This window comes from Callithrix jacchus, chromosome 1, assembly GCF_049354715.1.
Source record: "Callithrix jacchus isolate 240 chromosome 1, calJac240_pri, whole genome shotgun sequence".
Classification (NCBI taxonomy): domain Eukaryota; kingdom Metazoa; phylum Chordata; class Mammalia; order Primates; family Cebidae; genus Callithrix; species Callithrix jacchus.
In genome coordinates this window covers 210,459,119-210,472,576 of record NC_133502.1, presented here as the reverse complement: position 1 = coordinate 210,472,576, position 13,458 = coordinate 210,459,119, and the positions used below count along the sequence as shown (strand labels likewise).

Sequence of the window (13,458 nt, the reverse complement as noted above, 5' to 3'; positions counted from 1 at the left end):
TTAGGCAAAAGGTGACAATTAATAGCAGCTCCATGGAAGCTAGGATAAAAGCTGGGGCAAAATGCAGATTTCTGAAGCCTCTGCAATGGTGCTTGCTTTGCCCCTAGAGGTCAGTGGTATGAACCTCATGGTGTTGGTCAAGGTCTGCTTGTCAGGATGAGAATGAAAAGTGTGGCTGCAGATGCACTGTCAGCTCTGGGACAGGAGCCCCAAGATCCAGAGAAGCCCAGCAAGCTGAGGCCTGAAGGGGTGGAGGGTTATGGGGGCCCTTTGAGGCTTTCCTTTCCCAACCAAGACCTGCTATGAGGACAGATGTTTAACACATCTAGACTCTCACTGGAAACCATGGGAAGCTTAACAGCTTCTGAGAAGCAGTGTTGCCAATATTACATCACCATTATCCCATGGAACACCAGCTGGAGGTCAACTAACACTGAGCCCAGACCCCAAGACAGAGAGGAAAACAGGAGGCGCATGTGTCCTCAGCAAAAATGATCCACACTGGCTCAAGCAGTCCCAAACCTCAGAGTGTTTGTCTCCTTCTTGCTTCAGCTCACTCTTGTCTGAATCCCTTGCAGCCCCTGAAGCACACAGAAGGCCCATAGCCAGATGCCTGAAGCCAGAATGGAAGGGATCGATCGCAGAACCTTCCTAGTGAGTCAGGGCCTGTTTCTCCTGCCTGTTCCAGACTTTTCAAAAAGCCCATGAAAAAGGGCAGGCACACATGTGTCAAGAGGACCCTCAGCTGGCTCCGGGCACCCAGCACCATGGCTGATGCCAGCCCAGGGCTTACACTGCAGAGGGAGGCCAAGAGCAGGAACAAGGCACTTGGTACCTGTTGCTGATTTTGATGATGCAATTTAATTAGATGTTGTTGCTGCTGCTGCTGCTGCTGGAGCTGCTGCTGCTGCTGCTGCACTACTGCTTGGAACTGCTGCTGCATGGCACTCTGCTGAGCCTGGAACTGCTGCTGCTGCTGCTGCTGCTGCAGCGCCGCCTGCTGCTGGAACTGCTGCTGCTGCTGCTGCTGCTGCTGTTGCTGCTGCTGCTGCAGTGCCACCTGCTGGAGCTGCAGCTGGGCTGAGAAAAGACCAGAGTCTCGTCAGTCCAAGCCGCAGAACCTCCGCCACAGGGCTCCACACAGCAGGGGACAAAACAGCCAGCAAAGGCCCCACTGCCATGGCTGCCACTGGAATCTGAATGTTCCACTTACCACAGACAGAAAGAGAAAATACGAAGTAGCATTTGTGTTGATTTTGGAATTTCCTATCTGAGTTACTCTATAATAACCAAAGAGAAAAGAAAAGGGACAATTAAGTCTTTTGGATAGATAAGAAGCCTAGACTCTGGCAACCAGTAATCTCTCTGTCTCTATGGATTGGCCACTTCAGGACTGTTTGTATAAATGGCATCGGACATGTGCTCTTTCGTGACGTTTCTTTAGCATAACATTTATAAGTCACCCATGTCGTGGCATGTATCAACTTTTCTGTTATTCTTATCACCAAATAATATTCTACTACATCAATTTCCCATGTTTTATTTATCCATTCATCAGCTGATGAACATTTGGGCTGCTTCTACTTTGTGGCTATTATGAAAACTACTCATGTGAACAGTCAATTACAAGATTTTCTGGGGTGAGGTTTCTTTTGGGGTGAACACAAAAAATGTTCTAAAATTATGATGGCTGCACAACTCTGAATTACACTAAAACCTGCCAAGTGGAGCACTTCAGATGGGTGAACTGTATGCTAATGGAATTGTCTCAATAAAGCTGTATCAAATACAAAAAGATCCTTGTATACTTTGCCCAGTTTCCTCTAATGATAACATTCTACAAAATTACAAGGTATCATAACCACTATGTATGCTCACTTGTGTGGGTGTGTGTACTAAGTAGACAATTTTACCACCTGGGTGGGTTCAGTCACCACCAGAGTCAGTACACTGCACAGCCCCACACCGCAAGGATTCCTTGTGTCGCCACCTTTCTCAGAAACCCTGACCCACACTCTCGAAACCAGCGTAGCAGCCTTCATTTCTAAAATTTTGTCATTTCAAAATTATATATATTTCAAAAATGGAACCATACAGTATGAAACTTCTTTTTGGGATTGGCTTTTTACATTCACCATACAGGTTGTAGTTCTAACAACAGTTCCTTCCTTGTATTGCCAGGGTATTCCATGGTACAAGCACCTCACAGTATGTTTAACTATTCAAGTTGAAGGACATCTGGGTAAATGCAGATTTGGGCCACTACAAATAAAGCTGCTGTGAAAATTTATGCATGGGTTTGTTTGTTTGTTTTTTGATGTTTTTGTGTGTGTTTTTTTTGAGATGGAGTTTCACTCTTGTTGCCCAGCATGGAGTGCAGTGGCACAATCTCGGCTCACCACAACCTCCACTTCCTGGGTTCAAGCGATTCTCCTGCCTCAGACTCCTGAGTAGCTGGGAATACAGCGCGTGCCACCACCCATGCCTGGCTAATTTTGTATTTTTAGTAGAGACAGGGTTTCTCCATATTGGTCACGCTGGTCTCGAACCCCTGACCTCAGGTGATCCTCCCACCTCAGCCTCCCAAAGTACTGGGATTACAGGCATAAGCCACCATGCCCAGCCTTGTGCATGGGTTTTTATGCAAGGTTTTCATTTCTCTATGAAAAATACCCAAGAGTGTAACTGCCAAGTTGCATATTTCATTTTGGAAGAAGGTAAAATCACTTTACATTCTTACCAGCAATATATGAGTGATTCAGTTTCTCTGTCACCAACATTTGAGGCTATCACTATTCATCTTAGCAATTCTGATGGGTGTTTTTTTTTTTTTTTTTTGTGATGGTGTCTCTCTCTGTTACCCAGGCTGGACTACAGTGGTACCACCATGGCTCACTGCATCCTTGACCTCCTGGGCTGGAGTGACCCTCCTCCCTCAGCCTCATAAGTAATCATAATATAAGTAATCATAATAAGTGTGAGTGGACTAAACTTTTATTTGTCTTTCCTTTTTTCTAAGCTTCCTTGTGCTTATTGTATTTTAATTTTTTGGAAATGGAGTTTCACTCTTGTTGTCCAGGCTGGAGTGAAATGGTGTGATCTCGGCTCACTGCAACCTCTGCCTCCTAGGTTCAAGAGATTCTCCTGCCTCAGCCTCCCGAGTAGCTGGGATTACAGGCATGCGCCACCACACCCGGCTAATTTTGTATTTTTAGTACAGATGAGGTTTCTCCATGTTGATCAGGCTGGTCTTGAACTCCTGACCTCAGGTGATCTGCCCGCCCCGGCCTCCCAAAGTGCTGGGATTACAGGCGTGAGCCACCAGGCCTGGCCGTTTATTGCATTTTTGTTGGATGATTGGATTGACCTCTGTATTAGCTGGATCTCTGCATTGTATTTTTCCTATTGATTTTAAATTTTATGAATTACTTCTGTTGCTTTAGCAATAATTTTTCAATTTTATCATGCATAAAGTATAAACATTACCAATATTTTAGCATTTCCCAAATTTACTACTTTTTAAAGTAGGTTTTACATGTACACAACAGACCAGATATTCACGCTATATCTCCCTGCTGAATTCCATTTATTTCATTTTTTGTTGATGTTACTCTTCACAGCAGACATTCTATTAAGAGGCTGGATAGATGTGAGGTTAGGAATACAGCCTCTAAGCTAGGCCCCCTGAACTCAAACCTCAACTCTGTCACTGCTCATTGCCTCAGTTTTCCCTGTTAGAAAAGACAATAATAGTATCTACTCCACACACTGGACCAAGATTTAAGTAATCTACTATGTAAGTAAAACACTCAAAATAGTACTTGGGGTTGGGTGCAGTGGCTCATGCCTATAATCCCAGCACTTTAAAAAGCCGAGGCAGTGGATGGCCTGTGCTCAGAAATTTGAGACCAACCTGGGCAACAAGAGGAGACCCTAGCTCTATTAATGATATAATAGTAATGGAAATAAAAATAGTGCTTGGAATGTGACAAGTCTGTATGGAGGTTAGCTTGAGCATTATTATTTTACAGAGGTAAATTTTTATTTACACCAGAGATTTTCAACCTTTTCACTACTGACATTTGACCCAGATGATTCTATGTTGTGGGGCTGACCTGTACTTGTAAGACAGTTAGCAGCCTCTCTGGCCTCCACCCATTATGCACCAGCAGCACCCCCACAGTAGTGACATCCCAAAATGTCTCCAGACATTGTCAAATATCCCTGTGGTGCAACATCACCCGGGGTGAGAAACACTGGTTTAGATTTACACACATTTACTATCATCTGTGCTTAACACTTCTTTTCCCATTTTATACCTTGTATCACCTGAGGGAAGAGAGGCTAAACAATAGAATGTATCTAGGAGTGCAAAAGGCTTATTGGAAAAAGGTGAAATAAAAGGATATATCCTTTAGAAAATCTTTTAGTGAAGGTCTCTAAGGCTAGGTTTATCTAAAAACGACTTGCTTTTCGCATCCCTGAAAGAGTCTTGCTGGCATACAAGTGTGACTGGCAGCTCTATTCTCAATGCTTCAACAATATTCTATCATCTTTCTGACTCCATTGCTGAGTGTACTTACTGCTCCTTTGCAGGAACTGGCTATTTCCAAGATATTCTTCTGGACTTCGGTGTTCTACAGTCTCACAGCAGATGAGATGGTTAACTTGCTTGGTGCCAGCTGGGCTTTTCTCAGTAGTTATCCCTTCACATACTGTTTTCTTCCATTCTTGCCATTTGGTCCTTTTGGGGCTTTGCTTGGATGCTGATTAGAATTTCTGATCTTATCCAAATTTCTTATTCTTGCTTTCACATTTTCCATGTGCTCTTCTCTGTGCTACATTCTAGGTAATTTCTTCAAATGTAGTTTCTATTACACAAATTCTTTCTTCAGCTGTATCTAATGGGCTATTTATTCCTCCACTTTCTTTATTCAGTAATTATATTTCTCATTTCTACAGCTTTCATTTGGTTCATTTCAAATCTGCTGTATCACTGCTCATGATGCTTTTTCATTTGAAATTCTGCTCTTTTTGTCTTCTATTTTTTCAGAGATGGAGTCTCGCTCTGTCCCCCAGGCTAGAGTGCAGTGATGCAATCACAGCTCACCACAGCCTCAAACTCCTGGCCTCAAGCCATCCTCTGCCTCAGCCTCATGAGTAGCCAGGACTGTAGTTGCAAGCCACTGTGCCCAGCTCTCCACTTTATTTCTTTATATACCCCATGGCCCGTATCTAACAGCTCCTGTATGTGTGGTCATTGAGCATGCCTACATCTTTCTATTATTCCTGTTCTCCTTCATGGTGTCTCTCCTTCCCTTCATGCCTGGTGATCTTTGTGTGCTCATTGCTTGACCTTAATGTGCAACTGACACAGGCCTTACAATGGGGACATGTTCCTCCAATCTGGACCTGCTTCTGGGGCATCTGATGGGTGACACAAGACCTAGCATAAATCCTGGCTAAAGAGAGGAATCCTAAGCTTACTTTCCCCAACCTTGCAACAACCAAGGCTCAGGAGGACAAAGCCTCCCCCACTGCTGCAGGACAGCAATCCAAAGTGCACCATAACCAAGGCCCAGCTATCTAGGGGGAAGACGTGTCCTCAGCACTCAGTCCATCACACCGTTGGCAGTAGAAATTATTTTTACAGTTGGCTTTACATGCACATGATATAAAACTCATTGAGAAACAAAAATGCAGAGTGAAAAGCTATGCTTCCAACCCTGCACTGCAGCCCCAGCCATAGAAACAGCCAGCAGTTGGGCCGGGCACGGTGGCTCAAGCCTGTAATCCCAGCACTTTGGGAGGCCGAGGCGGGTGGATCATGAGGTCAAAAGATCGAGACCATCTTGGTCAACCTGGTGAAACCCGTCTCTACTAAAAATAAAAAAAATTAGCTGGGCATGGTGGCACATGCCTGTAATCCCGGCTACTCCAGAGGCTGAGGCAGAATTGCCTGAACCCAGGAGGCAGAGGTTGCGGTGAGCCAAGATCACGCCATTGCACTCCAGCCTGGGTAACAAGAGCGAAACTCCGTCTCAAAAAAAAAGAAAAAGAAAAAGAAACAGCGAGCAGTTTCAGCCTTTTCAGACTAACCTAGGTCACCTGAAGACTATCACAATGTCCCCTGGACTGCCCTTTGAGAGTCCCTTGCAAAACCTGACATAGGCTCTGCCCTCTTGGTGGCATTGGATGAAGACCTGAAAGGGCCTTAATTATGCAGCTGTCTTTGGGAAGGGTGTCAGAGAGGGATATCAAATGCCCATCAGGGTTGACAACACGACTTGTTTCATGGAGACAAGGGAGGCAAGTGGTGAAGGGCAGTAAGAGAGCATCTCTAACAAAGGTGGTATAGCAAGATGCGGAAGTAGAGAACCCACTGTTTCACCTAGTGCCACACAGAAGACCAGGCCCTTTGGAAGCTAAAAACAGGATGTGGGCCAAGGTGAGACTAGGGAGGTTGTGGGCAGGATACCAAGCTTCATCACTGAACTTCTCCCAAAGAACTGGTTTAAGACAAAGCCTCTGGAGTGGAATGACAAGGCAACTCATGTGAGCATTCTAAATTCATACATTTAAAAACAAATTCTTATTATCAAATATTAGCTCATGATAAAGAGAAATTGGACCCAGTACACAAGAGTAGAACGTGACAAGGAACAAGAGCCGGCACTTCTGTGGGTCCTCCCTAAGCCCAACTGGTGTACATATCCGATGTGCTAAGACAAGAGAGGTGAATGACGAAGAATCAGGTGGATTATTCTAGGACAGGGAAACCAGCATGTGCTGAGAGTTAGATGACAGGAAGTAAGAGGAGAATTAAAGTATGAGAAGGGAAAGCGACTGGGGATGGAGAATGATTTTAGAGCAGGAGTGGGTAGAAATTAGGATGTCTGTGGCCTCAGAGAAGAGGAAACGCAACACAGGATGGGACAGGAGTGTGTGGATGGGGTTAGGCAGCAGCTTCCATCCCAGTTCTTGGCCTGGGGTACAACTCCGGTCGTCTCATTAGCTGCTGCACTGACAAAGCAGAGGGAGTAATGCTGCCCTCTTCATAGGGTTATCATGAGGGATGTGTGACAAAAATATGCTGAAGCACCAAAGCTTGTACACAGATATCCACAGCAGCTTTATTTGTGTAAGAGTAGTCAAAATCAGCAAAAAATCCAAATGTCCTTCAAGGGTGAATGAATAAGCAAACTGTGGAAAATCGGTTCTACAGAATACTACTTAGTGATGAAAAGGAATGAATTACTGATAAAACCTGGGTGGATCTCAAGGGTATCAGATTGAGTTTAAAAAGCCAATCTCGAAAAGTCACATATGGTACAATTCCATTTACATAATGTTCACAAAGGCACAGAACTACAGAGATACAAGACAAATCAGCAACTGTCAGGGCTTAGGGCTGGAGGGAGGGCATGATTTCCAAGAGGTAACACAAGAGAGCTGGTTGGTGGTAATGGAACGGCTCTGAATGCCAATTGTGGTGACAGTTACTTGATTTGACCTGTGATAAAATCTCACAGACCTACATATATATGTATGTGCAGCCCAAGAATGAGTATAAAAACTGATGAAGTCGGCCAGGCGTGATGGCTCATGCCTGTAATCCCAGCACTTGGGAGGCCAAGGTGGGTGCATCACCTGAGGTGAGGAGTTCAAGACCAGCCTGGCCAACATAGTGAAACCCCATCTCTACTAAAAACACAAAATAAACTGGATGTGGTGGCAGGCGCTCAGTTTCAGGTACTCAAGGAGGCTGAAGCAGGAGAATCACTTGAACCCAGGAGGCAGAGTTTACAATGAGCCAGTATCACGCCATTGCACTCCAGTGGGCAACAAGAGTGAAACTCCATCTCAAAAAAAACAAGCAACTGATGAAATTCAAGTTAAGACTCTGAGATGATTGCATGGCCCCAATATTTTGGTTTTGACAATGTTCTATGTAAGATATTATTATTGGGGAGAGCTGGGTAAAGGGCATGTGGTAACTCTCTGCTATTCCCCAACTTCCTGTGACTCCTCAACTATTTTAAAAATGAAAGGTTACATAAAAGGAAGAAAAACACTAAAGCACTTTGCAGTGGGCACAGCATACTCCAAGAAATGTTGATGGGACTCAAAGATACAATAAGATAGGTCCTGAGGGCGGGCACACTTTGGGAGGCCAAGATGGGCAGATCGCTTGAGCCCAGGAGTTCAAGACCAGCCTGGGCAACATGGTAAAGTCCCATCTCCACAAAAAATACAAATATTAGCTGGGTGCAGGGCTGTGAGCCTGTAGTCCCAGCTACTTGGGAGGCCGCAGTTTAAGGATCACATAAACCCAGGATGTCGAGGCTGCAGTGAGTTGTGATTGCGCCATTGCACTCCAGCCTTTTGAGGGAGACCCCCATCTGAAAAGACAGATCCTGGAAAGAAGAGGGAGGTTCTTTGCCACCTCTTGGGAGCAGCTTTGGTTCACCTATAACATCTGATCACAGCCCAATTCCCCACCAGGAAAGCCACGTGGAGAGGACACAGTCTGTCCTTCACAGGAGGGGAGCCTGAGGATGATATGGCTGCAAGCCATGCCCAGGGTGACCAAGGGTCGAGGGCAGACTAGAAGAGATGGTGCCCAGAGCTCAAACAAACAGTGGAATTGTGGGTGTTGGCATTCAGCCCTGCCTTGTGGCTGAGAACACCGGGAAACACACTGTATCTCTATCAGCCACAAAACACAAACCCTTGTATGGAGTGTCAGGCCATCCCCACCCTCTTGCCCAGGGCTAGGAGGAGGGCCCAGGATCACTTAACCCTTCTGGGAGCTCAAAGAAGACTGGAAGCCTTTTCTCTCCACATACAACAAAGATTTAAAAAAAAAAAAAAAAAAAAAGGAATTTGGAGCTCCTTCATGCTTTTCTTGATACCATCATAAGCACAGGAATAAAATCTATTGTTGCTTGCAAGAAAGTGGCAAATCCTCCAGGAAGCGTGGTACTCACTCTGTGGAGTTGCCGTAGACACGACAGCCATGTTGTGAGGGGCCATCCCCGAGGTCCCAGGGGGCGGCTGCCCCGAGAGAGACATTGGCTGTCCCATGGCACTAAGGCCACCCATCCCGCCCAGAGACTGTCCCGGGCCCCGAGGAGGCATGCCAATTCCGGCGGCTCCCGCGGCAGGTCCGCCAGTTAGGCTCTGGAGTGCGTTCATAGGATCTGTGGGAACACAAGGGCAGAGCTTCTCAGGAAAGGGCCTACTGGACTGGCCATGGCTCAAAGGGTGTGAGGCTCACAGAGCACAGATCTCTCTATCTACAGGCTCAATCCCTTCACGGCCCCAAGCAGTAAGAGACTAGACTCCTGGAGACTCCCAAATTCAAGTGACAAGAATGCCAGGTGTGTGGGTCACTGCTCCCAGACAGTCAGCTCCTCAAGAACAAGGAGCATGTCCCACACCTCTAGACTGGCCTGGACCAGGGTCCTAATGTTAAAAGACAAACGACCTCTCTGATGCCTGCAGGTGCACTAAAGATGGGCTGAAGCCTTGAGGGCAGGCGGCAACCCCTGCCCCTCCTGGCTGTCCAGGCCTCCTGCTAGGTGAGCCTACAAAGTACGATGAGCCTTTCTACATAGCAAGCGAAAACACAGTGGTCAGGGGATGCTATCCCAGGGATGGCGCGAGTCCATAGGCATACACAGCTCCACTCCTGCTGTTGCAGAGTCCAACTGAGCCTGGGCCCCTGTGTGCAGGGCCACCATGCCAGAACAGCTGAGGGGTCCACAGAACACTGAGGAGAAAGGTGCCAAGCCCACAAGGTCAGCAGCTCAGTGAGCAATGCCACAACCAAAGACAAGGATGCCATTGTCACAACAGTGTGGACTTAATAGCAAAGGCCAGAGCCTTTGCTGGGTACACAGACAGGTCTGGTCTGGCAGGACCACCATGTCACACAACTGGGTGGTGCCCAGGATCCCATGCTCTCATGCCAAGGGCCCCAGATGTACTGGCCACATGCCCTTGATGCTACTCAGCCCCAGCTGGCCAAGAATTCCTGTTCTGGCTGAGAGGTAAGACCCACACAGTCAGAGACAGCTGGCATTTACAGCTCTATTGCCTAGGGCAGGGTAGACAGTGTTTGGCCTGTGAGGCCAGTGCACTCCCTTCCCGATGGCAGAATGCAGTCGGCCAGCCTGGATTTGTTAAACCCCTTCCCTGGCAGCTTAGTCAGCAGAGACTAAGGCTGAATTGACAGAATTCCCCTTATGTGATAAACCCTGAAATTTTAAAATACAGATTTCTAAACTATTTTTTTTCAGGCTGGAGTGTAGTAGCGTGATCTCTGCTCACTGCAACCTCCATCTCCCAGGTTCAAGCAATTCTTGTGCTTCAGCCTCCTAAGTAGCTGGGACTACAAGCGCGTGCCACCACATCCAGCTCATTTTTATATTTTTAGTAGAGATGGGGTTTTACCATGTTAGCCAGGCTGGTCTCAAAACTCCTGACCTCAAGTGCTCTGCCCGCCTTAGCCTCCCAAAGTGTTGGGATTACAGGCATGAGCCACAGCATCCAGCCAGATTTCTAAATTTACAAAGAAACTTTGTTTTAACTTAAAAAAGTGAATTAACAGCATTTTCTCAAAAATGCTACTACATATTACTATACAGAAAACAGCATAATAGTTCTCTACCAGAGAGAGAGCTCAACGCTTTCAGCTAATGTCTTGATAGCTTTGTGAGTGTTTATCTTTTTGCTGGGCAAGGCAGCATTTGTGTCAAACAGGATGGGAGGCATCATGTGACTTCAGTCTGCAGGAAGATGAAGGCTGGAGAGGTCAGGGCATAGCTGCTCAGCCTCCTCCCTCCAGAGTTCTCTCTGCAAGCATTCTCCTCTAGTGACAGGTTAACCCAGGCGCATGAGGCATGCACTATGTCATTCTTGCCACCTCAAATCCAAAGTTGGGAGGAACTTTAACTCAAAAGAGAAAACTCTTACCACTGACGGAAGCTTGAGATTTCTTGTTATCTATATGAAAACACAAACAAAAAAACCAAAGTAAACAAAGTTTTATATAACCACATTATTTCCATGGGTAGGTCAGTTCTGTAGACATTTGCCCAAGTCTCAATCCTAGTACTCCCCGCTACCATGGGAAGGGTTTCTATTCTTGGCAGCGCTGGCCCCACAAGGGACTTGGGGGCAGAGGGTACAGAGTAGCTCCAGGGTCAACCTGGGACCTTAGGGAACTGCCCCCAAGGCTGAGGCACTCTGGGGTTGGGGACTCTAGGCCTACGCTGGCTTTCCTTTCTTCCAGGTCTACAGTCTCAGCTCAGCCCTGAGCAAACAAATAATAAGAACACTATAGGAATCCCAGCGGGGCTGGAGTGGTGCTGAGACCCAACACTGCCACCCTTTGCAGCCCACTCTGGTGAGGCAGTGTCTCTCTTACCTAGATGAGGAAACCAAGGTTGTCCATGGCCAGCTGGAAACCAGTCCAGCTGACCCCAGTGCCCAGTGAAGAACTTCCACAGCAGCCATGGGGGCCTGAGCCTCCTGCTCAGCCCCTCCTCATGAGCCTATGAGACCCACAGGACTGTGTGCATCAACCAGGCCACTGTCCCCAAAAACAGAACATGGGGAATCGTTGCCAGTGCATCTGGGCTAGATAATCTGGGCTGCTCATTCTCCTCCTAAACATCCCAACACCTTCCCAACACCACAGAGAAAGTGAGATCAGCGAAATTCACCTTGCTGGTCATTCTGGTGAAAAGTTAGTGTGGAAAGAAGGAAAACCTACCAGGCTCTGGGGTGCTCAATGTCTCCCTTTGTCTCAGCAACAGACACTGAAGGTACAGCTGCCTGTCCCTAACCCACAGGGGAATGGCAATGAGACTCGCCAGGCACATGCTCCAAGGACAGGCCTGAGTCGAGAGAAGCCTGCCACCAGTGGTTATGCAGCGGCAGTGGGCAGGAGCCATTGTTGGCTGAAAGCCAGCAGCTGCTGACCCCAGTTTCCTTCAAAAGCTGTGGCCATCCAGGAATACTGGGTGTCCACATGCTTCCACATAACACATGCAAGCACCAAGACGCTGGCCCTAAATGCAATGACAACTCACTTCTGCAGAGCAGGGGCCATTGCCTCGCTGACAACCACACTGGGTTCTCTGAATCAGAGGAGGCACAATGTGAGGTGAAGGGGCCCCCACCACGGCTGGGAGCCAGGGTGCAGACTCAGAAGGTCCTCCTCAGAAGCTTCTAGTCTGGAGGGAACATATGTCTAAGTGTCTCTGGCCTCCATGGGTCAATGAAATCAACTTTTAGGGAAGAGAGTTTCTGTTCCAGGGTAAACTGCTTATTTAAGAACTTCCCAGAAGTAAAAACAACAGCCCTATGAAAAGGGAGATTAAATGGGCAAGTGAAAAAGCAACCCTGTTTAGACCACTTTGAGGACAACATTTCCATTATGTCAGAATCAGCATTTTTGAGGCCAAGGCTCTGGGAGGATGGGGGATCTGGAATCAAATGCAAGGCGATGAAGAACTTCCCAGAAGCAAGTGAGGTGACACAGACCTTCTGACTCAGGCGCCATGGCCTGCCCAGAAAGCTCCACTCCACCGAGGCAGCAGCAAGGCTGGCCTCTCACAGCGATCTCAACAACCCAAAAATGCAAAATCTTACTTACGAATGTCTCGAAAATGGATAATGAGCCTGGCCACGAGAGAAAGGTATTCGTCCTAAAAGTAAAAACAGGAAGCAGTTTAATCCCAGATGAAGAAGTGCAGCCATCGGACTCCCCGTTCCCACCCCCTTGCCTGCTGGCATTGAGCTGAAGTCCACCCAGCAAGGCAGACTCAGATGCTTGGTCTCCTCTGGAATCCACCTCTTGGAAGAGAGCCATCAGTGCTCAGCTAGGCTGGCCAATAACAGGCACAAAGAAACAAGAAGGGGACAGAGAGCCTCCAACGGCCACTTCTCTCCCCTGACCTAAAGGCACTCAGCTGAGAGCTGGGAGCCATCTCGAATGCCTTCTTTTCGTCACAAAGGGGACAGGCAGGTTGGAGGAACAAGGCACTGGCCTGAGGGCACAAGACCTGTCAGAGGTAGCCATGGGTGGGCCATGGTGTCTTTGCACTATCTGTACAGAAGGTTTTCATTTCTCAGCTCAGCCTGTTGCTGCCTTTTCACTGATGACACGGTATCTGCTGCAAATCTGGATGGAACTCCCCTGGCTGTGCATTACAGGAGAATTTATGTTCATCTGTTTATGCACAGGCAAAGGAGCGTGTGGAAGCCACTCACAGGTGGGGTGAAGGCCACTGCCTGCTGAGGCACCCTCCTCTGTGCAGGCTCCTGTGTTTCTGGCATTGCCTGGCAGGGCCTGCCTTCCACCCATTGTCCTCTTTGGCCCCAAGGACACTCACTCTCAAGTGTTCCAGGGAAATCACTACTGTGAGTTAGTATTTTGATCAATAC

At 47.4% G+C, this 13,458-nt stretch overlaps 1 protein-coding gene across 17 annotated transcripts in view; it reads right to left on the bottom strand.

The window, feature by feature from the left end:
• MED15 (mediator complex subunit 15) overlaps nucleotides 1-13,458 on the bottom strand; it is an 85,099-nt gene that overhangs the window by 20,414 nt on the left and 51,227 nt on the right. For 8 of the 17 annotated variants that reach the window (XM_078341284.1, XM_008990220.4, XM_008990222.4 and 5 more), the window contains 4 exons: nucleotides 12,668-12,719; nucleotides 10,981-11,010; nucleotides 8,991-9,203; nucleotides 836-1,080 (listed from right to left, as the gene is read on the bottom strand). In XM_078341284.1, the coding sequence (XP_078197410.1) occupies nucleotides 836-1,080; nucleotides 8,991-9,198 (453 nt within the window). In that variant the 5' untranslated portion in view covers nucleotides 9,199-9,203; nucleotides 10,981-11,010; nucleotides 12,668-12,719. Of the gene's footprint in view, nucleotides 1-835; nucleotides 1,081-1,213; nucleotides 1,281-8,990; nucleotides 9,204-10,980; nucleotides 11,011-12,667; nucleotides 12,720-13,458 lie in introns of all 17 variants that reach the window. The other 9 variants (XM_008990223.4, XM_002763498.6, XM_078341256.1 and 6 more) reach the window with 4 other exon arrangements.